Source organism: Citrus clementina, unplaced genomic scaffold (assembly GCF_000493195.1).
Source record: "Citrus clementina cultivar Clemenules unplaced genomic scaffold, Citrus_clementina_v1.0 scaffold_5, whole genome shotgun sequence".
In the NCBI taxonomy this organism is placed as follows: Eukaryota; Viridiplantae; Streptophyta; class Magnoliopsida; order Sapindales; family Rutaceae; genus Citrus; species Citrus x clementina.
Genome location: NW_006262201.1, coordinates 1,980,519 through 1,989,377, shown reverse-complemented (window position 1 = coordinate 1,989,377; position 8,859 = coordinate 1,980,519). Strand labels below are relative to the sequence as shown.

The window sequence follows — 8,859 nt, the reverse complement described above, 5'->3', positions numbered from 1 at the left end:
AGTTCTTGAATTAATTATTTTTGTGTCATCGCTATTAATTTAAATAAATACAATTTATAAGTTATTGAATATTCGGATTCATCAAAACTGTTATAATTCTAAAAACTATTATAATTCTAAAAGATCTTCATATTAACACATTAATATGACACAAGGAATATTAATACTTTTTTTTTGTAATGAATAACATATGCCAAAGAAAAAGACTTTTTTTAATATATATTTTTATTAACAATAAACCAAGCGTATTAATTTCTTTTAGTGCTGTAGGACTAGGATTTATAAAAACCACTTTATTGTTGTTAATACATACAAGCCATCTTCAAAAACCCATCAAAGTACAATAAACAGAACATCCAAAGAGAAACATCTCACAACAAAACCAGGAAAAGATCATAAACGAATAGCACATCAAGCAAAGCAAGCACTTCTTCATTTAATCAATTACATTGAGCTTTCGTGGCGTTAATATCTTCACCGGAAGAATTACTAGCCTCTTCATCAATGTTGATAACCTTAGGCTGCAAGCTTTGGCACTGTGATCCTCACCCATTTTACAAATGAGCATTAACATGTTCCAACTCAGCACTCATTGTATTACTTCGACTTTTGTCCATCTCCCCCTTCAATGTCAACACAAAAGTCTGGCTGCCCAGTAATTTTCATTAAATATATCATCTACTGCAATTACTAGTTTTTACTGTCACTTGAGGAATAAAGGCAACAGGTAAACAATGTGCTGAGTTCATATCAGATATTTCATCATCCAAAAACTTCTGTCTTGTGTCTTAGACTAGTATGTGTGCAAACAAGGCAATAAGCACTATTACTTGTTCCAAGAATAGCAAAGAAAATCTGCCAAAAAATGACATCTTCAACTATGTCAAAAATAACACAAAAATCAATCAGAAATAGATCATACCTTGATTGCTAAACTTGTTAACCATTGCTTCGGTAAGTGTCTGGTTAGATGTTTGAGGCGAGGTGAAAACAATCGAAGAGCATTCACAATTGCCACACAGCTCTTGAAGGAAAGACAACATTCTTGAGAAACAAGTGGAGAAGAAAAGTTAGGAATGTGGATTGTTTTACTCGTATACAAAAGAAGAGAAAGAGGCAATTAAGCATCTTTAAGTTTGGCTAGCTTATTCATGCAGCATTCACAAACTGTCTTTTATAATTGAAATGGAGAGTGGAAAATCTACAAATAAAAATTGCAGGTCTTGATCCATTCCAGATCTCAAAAAGTTCTTCATTTTACACATACATCAATAAGTAAGTCAGGTGCAAATATCTCAGGTCCAGTATATATACGAGTACATCCAAACCCGTATGTTTACATAAAAAGACTAGACGAATAACAAGGACGTGCAGCGTAACTCACAGCAACAACACATTCCATGGTCAAGTTGGATAAACAGATAGATAACATGAGAATCAAGATTTCATCAAATCAAATAAATTGACAAATCCAAAAATACATTTAACTACTAGAGGGGACAGGATGCAAAAGGAATAAAGGACACCATTAGATAAAATTTCATATTACAGTATTTGTCCAACAGACATACGAAAAACCACAAAAACAATACAAATTATCACAAATAGCATGAAGTGGAAGTAGTCTGAAGAAATTCTAATGAGGATAACAGAAGACAAGCGATTGGTCCATAGAGCTCTACATATGGAGAATAAAAAATAACAAGATTGTTTCATATGTTATTTGTTACAAACAAGTAAATGACCAATAGATTCACTCCTAAACTAATATGAATGCTCCAAGTTCACATGCAAAGAAATTGAAATAATGCATCAGGGGAAACAGATCCTAGGACTTCACGTGCAAAGAAATTGAAATAATGCATCAGGGAAAACAGAATCTAGGACAGACAATACAAAAATTACTTGTCTAGAGAAGTAAAAAAACAGATGAGTGGTGAAGGTTTTCTCACATCAGCATTTAGTGGAATATGGTGGTACATTTTCATGAAGTCAGCAATCAGATTCCTGAATCTTTTGCTTCCAGCTGGTGGCTCATATGGGAAAAAGGAATGCTCCTTTAGAACACTGGCAAGATAAGCTAGGAATGGAATTTTCTCATCAGCAACCAAATCATATTCGAAAGATAAATCCAAAGAACTGCTGATCTCATGGAAGCCATTTTTCAGGAACTCAAAAATTTTCTTAACCTGTCCATAAATAAAAGTTGATATCATTTTAGCTCACTTCCCTCGTCAAAGCAATTACCAAGACCAAGCTACAAACATTAAGAAGTTGCAAGCTTTTCATATGGCTCAACTATAGCCTCTAAGACTATATATACAGATCATGAAGAATCTAGAAACATCTCACACTCACCAGCTGCCTTCTGGGTTTGTTGTAAGAAACCCAGAATTTTCCCGCCTTACAACGGTCAGTTAACAACCTTGAATCACGAGCTTAACTCGTGCTTCAATAAGTGACCAAAACAACTGCTAAATCCGTATAAAGTATGTCAAATCATGTGAAGAACATGTGATTCACTTACTGCAAGTAAAAGACAATACACAGATGTCATATTCTCCTGTTTCATCCAGAAACCAACAGGGCGTGCACAATCAAGGATACAAACCGACATGTCAGAAACTTCTAAAACTCATTTTTAAGCTCACAATTCAACACATCTCTTTTAGGATCCTTTTCGATAATTTTCAGTTTTCTGACAAATGCAACATAATATGGTCATGTCCTACAGTAACACAAAGCAAAAATGCAGCTTTTATATTTTTCATACTCAGCCAAAGTCGTTGAACATATAAATACTCATGTCTTCAGTGTTATTTATTAAATTAGCATGATTGGACATAATTAAAATGAAAATTGGATAATTATGATGATTGTATTAGTTAGCCAGATTGGTGTTATTTTGACTGATTATCAAGGAGAACATTCAATTATATATAATATGTCCTTTGCATTTTCTCTTTTAATTAAAATCATAAAAGGACTTGCAATATAGACCATGTATCTATTATGTTGTTTATGGGAGTGAATTGTTGTTGTTTTCGTGATTGTCAAATATTTTCTCTCTCACAAATGAAAGTGCACATGCATTACCTAGATGACAATTAAAAGACCAAGATTATACTCCCATCATAATTAACAACTGACAATCCAACATGATCCAGTGTCAATTAATTTTCAGTTTCTTATATTAATTTCTTTTTCAATATATATAACGGCAATCTCATGAGCTGAATATGTTAATTTCACTGTATTAGGCACCTTTGGGATATTTTATTAGGCACATTCTCGTATAGATGGATCATATTCTTGCACAAATTTCGAATAAACACACCAAAGAGGGACAGACTGCATCAGAAAAAGGAGTACTCAGTTGTCTTTACTTTCAATGAACTACTATGATGAAAATCTCCAGATATGAAATTAACAACTTCTTCTGTGATTCTTATTGTCATTATCAAGAACTTTATTTACCACAAAGGAGATGGAAACAGATGATATAAGATGCAATTGAACTTTGATATAAACGAAAATGCTGCTCTTCAGCACATTTCTTTGGTTGAAAATGATTCAACTATTAAATTTATGTATATAGCAAGAAGATTTCTTTTTTCCCCACCTCTTTTTGTGCATGATGAACTGTTAACACCTCTTGGTAGTAAATCAAAACAAGGTGAATCAAGCTTACCAGTGAATTCAAATTCTGTAGGCATAAAGAGAACAAACCAGATAATCAGAAACTCCTCTTTCGTAAATCTTCCCAACTCCCAAAAGAGCCTCAGGTCTACAAATTAAAGCCAAATATCAGCAAGAAACCGATTATGTAATTATCAAAGTATACATTAAGCTTTAGGTCACAGTTATGAAAAACCAGAAAAAAGTATGAAATCTTAACAATTAGCTGAGGCCAACAGAAACAACATCAAACATTGTGATTAATTATCTTCCTCAACTAACTCAGCAATCAAATGTCTATGTCTGTAAACATATAAGCTGTTTCTTCTCCCATCAATTAAACCCCAAAGAATAGAACTCCCACTATAAGGATTCCCTTCTCCAAATTGGTTCTCTTTTTCTTTCTTTAATACCTTTAAGCAGGTTTTCTTCGTTTTCACATTAGCAAATCTTAACATCAATTATTAAAATACTCCAAAGTACAGGGCAAGATTAGTGTTTCTTACAGAACTCGAATTAACTAAGAGAAGTTCATCCATTGAACTTTGTCCATGCACTGATGACAAATTTGCAGGAAACAAAACCATTAAAATCTTCGACTTATTATCGAATGATGTACGAACTTATTGAAATAAATTAACAGCGGTAATTATTTTAGTCTTACCTAAAATGCAAATTCTATCTACCATAATAGCATATTTTTACTAACACACATTCCACTCCCAAGTCAGCTTCAGATATTAATTCACTTCCTATTTTGATAGCACTAAACCTATGTATTATTCGAGTTAGGGTGAATAATTACACCAAAAGTAAACACTTAATCCTGATCTGCTTGATTGTCAAGAAACAGCAGGAAAAGGAGGGAAAGAAGCAAAAGAGAACAAAGTGAAAACAAAAGTCACTGGGCTCACAGAAAAAGACAAAAACATAAATTAATTTAAACTACGACTCCGACTTCATTTTTGCTTTCTTGGAAACTGAATCCTGAAAATGATCCACACTCCACCCAAGTTTTCTCAAGACACTCATTGGTTCCTCAGAACACCCAACTAAGGTGGACCCAACCAAAGTCTATTGCATTGTTGAATGAAAGTATGAAATCTTAACAATTAGTTGACGCCAACAGAAACAACATCAGACATTGTGATTAATTATCTTCCTCAACTCAACTAACTCAGCAATCAAATGTCTAATTCTGTAAACATATAAGTTGTTTCTTCTCCCATCAATTAAACCCCAAAGAATAGAACTCCCACTATAAGTATTCCCTTCTTCAAATTGGTTCTCTTTTTCTTTCTTTAATACCTTTTAAGCAGGTTTTGTTCCTTTTTACACTAGCAAATGACGAACATAAACATCTATATCTCTAAGTGAAAAAATATTTGTTCAAAAACTCGAAAACCACTGCAAAAAGGAAATGACAGAGGCCCAGTTGAAATAGAGGCTTCATCTCTCGCCCATTCTTGCCACCTAGCAGGAGTCAATGGAAAAAATCTCTTTCATCGCTTCCCTAGCTTGTCTCAGCTTCTCTATCTCACCCATTTTTCTCAAAACCTTTATATACTAAAGAAAAAAAAGCCATTTTTTATCGCTAACCAATTAAGAAAGAACAAGTAAATGGGTGTCCACAAAATCACGGAATAAGTATGCGTATTGAAGTTACTTGAACGTGGGTGTCGTAATTGGAAGGTTCATTGGATAGCTGATACTCTAGTTTTGAAGCTCCATGTTCTGTTTTGCTTCGTCTTCTGAGTCAGAATCCGAGTCGGAGTCAGAGGCATCGCTCGAGTCCAAAGAGTTGTCTTTTGTTTTTGTTTTAAGGTTTTGCTTAACATTGGGCATGGCCGCATCTTCATCATCATATTCTTCTTCTTCTAGGATTGTTGTTAGGGTTTCTTCTTCGGGTTCCATCTTTTGAAATTTGAACTCTCCTCACTCTGTTTCTCCCGTTCAGTGACTACTGGTTTCTTAACTTTATGCAAATTTTTTTTTCTTAACGAGAAAATGATAAATACGTGGAGTGGAACAATTTTGTTGACATCCCTCGATTTTGATTAAAATACAAATAAATTCATTTATTTTTGGTCAAATTAATGAATGCAACGCATGTGTCTGAAATAAGCACTTGCCTGTGTTCTTATCATTGCAATAATCACCCTAATTTTCTCCTTAATTTCTCCTTTCCCTAGTTTGTTATACTCCTATTGAATAATGGAGCAAAGAAGAAGAAAATTTATTATACTCTTGTTGAATAGTGGAGTAAAGAAGAAGAAAAATTAACTACATGATTTTTTTCTTCTTTTTTTTTGGATAATTTGGGTAAAATTTATGAGTGTTTATATTATGAAAGAAGTTATAAACGTAATTTGTGCATCATATGAAACAATGCTATTGACATTACCAATAGCATTCACTTTCCCCTGTTTATTGGCTGTGCTTAACTTGTTCCTTCCTTGTTTGTCTATTTCCCCAACTTTTTTTCCTTAAAAAATCGAAACCAATCGAATCACGACTATTATTGTAATCCTAGATTTTTTTTTAAAAAAAATAATTTCAAATTCAAATACTATAATTTGAAGGAAATATGTTATCATATAAATTAATAATTATCTAGTATAAAAACGAAATCCATATGACATGTCCATATAGCTTGTGTAAAATACGTTCTTAGCATTGTTTGCTTCTTTTTAAAATTAATTTTAACTTAGATCTCGTCTTTGACTTTTTGTAATGCGAAAAGAAATCCTAATTGGTATTGTTGTTTTGCGACAGAAAATTATTCAACGTCAATATCATCTACTTCTTTGTTTGAAATTATAAAGCAGTTAACTATTAAAAAATCTTCTTAAAAGAAAAGTATTATTCAAATAAAACATAACAGATTCCAACTCAAGGTATATAAATACTATAAACGTCATCATATTTTTCTAAAATAACAAATATTTTTATAAATTAATAATTTATTTATTTATCGAATAATTAATATTCGTTAAATTTTAATAAATTATTTCATGGTCCCAGAGCTATTAATTTATCGAGATTTTATTATATTTGTTATATGGGAAACAATGCAATTTATAACAATATATTGTTGCAATAGTGGATTAACGAAATTTCTATCAATTCTCTTTTCATAAATAACAACCATGTGATCTCGATGACATTAACCATGTAAATGTTAACGGCACGTGATTATAGTTTTTACCATCCCGCCATGGCGCCACAATTTGCGAAACGTAAATCCATATAACGGTGCATTTAATATTTCCAGTCGATGGCTATCGATATTTTCAAAACTAGTCAAGCGTTACAGAGAAGAAAGACAAAAAACCACAAAACCAATTAGATGCAATGGGCTCAAATAGAAGCTAAACACAACTTCATTATTCATTTACAAATCCCAACCGTTAGGTTAACGTAATTAAAATCTAACGGCTGAGCATGACAACGACAAAAAAGAGGGGTATGGAGCTGGATCCTGGAGTAAAAAAGAAGAAAAATTAACTATTGTATATGATTTAAAAAAAAAAAACATTTTGTGACAATTTGAATACTATTTTTGTTAAGTTAGATTGTGCATCAAAAATAAAATAAGGTTAAAATTTATGGGTATCCATATGAAAGGAGTGATAAATTCGTGATGGCTTCACCTATAAAGACGCCAATCGATATTGCCAATTTGTGAGGTGAGATACAAGCCTTTGATGAAATTCAACAAGCTTTTATTGCCTTCTTCGACAACGTCAATAATCGAAAAAGAGCGAAATGAAATCCTAAGAATTAAAATCTTAAAAAGTAAAAAACTTATTATTTTTTTCCATAAATTGATTTCACTTCATTGTTAATTGAAGACTATGACAAGTTAAATAAATTAATCACCATCGTAAGTAAATATTAATACCTCTAAGTTAATGAATTCATAACTTAATAACACTACATTTTCACCAAAATTAATATGTCTTACAAATTCATCTTTTGTAAGCTGGGGCCAATGATCCTTTTTCAAATGATTACATGTTTGGTTCGCTAATTAATTAATAAAGTGAATTAAAAACAAGTAGACCCCCGCATCAATAATTTTGCAAACAAAGCAATCCGACCATCCCCTTTTTTTCTCTTTGTATCACTGTTATTCTGATTCCATATTCTTGCAATGCCATTCCTTATGTTTTCTTTTTGAATGCGTCCTAAAAAGACTTGCAATATGGACCATTTATTTATTACGAGATTTATTGGAGTGAGTTGTTTTGTTTGTCATTATCAAATAATATATTTGAGAGCTGTTCATTTTTCTATATATAAAACTGAAATTATTATAATTGTGTAGAAGAGTTTGAGGGTCACTGGGAGGATTTGCTCATTAATGGTTGGTGAAGTAAACCGACCAGGTGAATTTATCAAAAGCACTTTATTATATCATCGTCATACATATACAATATCTCCGAATCCTATAACCAAAAAAAAAAAGAAAGAAACAATATCCCACAATGCCAAGAAAATATCAGAGACAAAAGGCAAACTAAGCAAACCAGAGCATGTGCTTGTGATGCCACGATCAAGAATGCTGCTACCATAACTAGAAATCTCTTCTAAAACAAGATTATCATCATCCGAAATTTTGAATTTTGCATGTAAGGCACTATAAATCAACAACTCAAAGAAAAAAGAAGAATTTAAACCAATTAAAAGGATAGCCATCAGGCATAATTTCAGATGAAGAAAAACAAATCAACCAAGGTTCTATCTGCCTGAGTTCCCGGAAGCATTCGGCCGCTTCTGCCTGAACTATAGATCCCACAAAATTTTGGTTGTTTGCTGTAGTTGTGTGGGGGTAATGAATTAGAAAAGGAAAAAGAACATCTACACCCCCAAGATTTGGGGAAATGGTCACCAACACCCCTAAGTTTTCAAGGAGGGACACCATGACCTTCTTTTGGCGATTATATCCCTTATCTGATCTCTATTATTCTAAAAACCTGACTTTAAAATTTTTAGCAAATACAAATACCATATAAATAATATAATCTATGCAGTAGACTAAAAATATTAAAATATTTAATATTTCAATATGTAATTTATTATATTATTTTAATAATATATTTTTTTTATTGTAAAGATTTTAAATAAATATTTGCATAAAATACGTTCTACAATTAAAAACATTCTCACATACTAATA

General features: G+C 32.0%; 1 protein-coding gene across 5 annotated transcripts; it reads right to left on the bottom strand.

Moving 5' to 3' along the window:
- Positions 1–278: 278 nt before the first annotated feature.
- LOC112097748 (methionine S-methyltransferase-like) lies at positions 279–5,642 on the bottom strand. Of its 5 annotated transcripts, none has more exons than XR_002905232.1 (5): positions 5,345–5,642; positions 3,730–3,787; positions 1,953–2,189; positions 923–1,044; positions 279–648 (listed from the first exon to the last, which is right to left on the bottom strand). XR_002905232.1 is itself a non-coding variant. In XM_024183166.1 (4 exons), exons 1-4 carry the CDS (start codon positions 5,374–5,376, stop codon positions 1,006–1,008), a joined length of 366 nt encoding a protein of 121 aa, XP_024038934.1. In that variant the 5' UTR covers positions 5,377–5,642; the 3' UTR covers positions 797–1,005. The 5 variants fall into 5 exon arrangements, 1 of the variants encoding a protein (XP_024038934.1); XR_002905231.1 differs by having other exon boundaries at positions 279–644; XR_002905233.1 differs by having other exon boundaries at positions 604–623.
- Between the last annotated feature and the right edge of the window lie 3,217 nt (positions 5,643–8,859).

Coding starts and splice junctions, on each gene's coding strand:
- LOC112097748 (XM_024183166.1), bottom strand. CDS start 5,376: ATGAACCTTCCAATTACGACACCCACGTTCAA. Junction 3,788..5,344: donor ATTACGACACCCACGTTCAA/GTAACTTCAATA, acceptor TTTAATTTGTAG/ACCTGAGGCTCTTTTGGGAG. Junction 1,045..1,952: donor ATATTCCACTAAATGCTGAT/GTGAGAAAACCT, acceptor TTGTTTCTCAAG/AATGTTGTCTTTCCTTCAAG.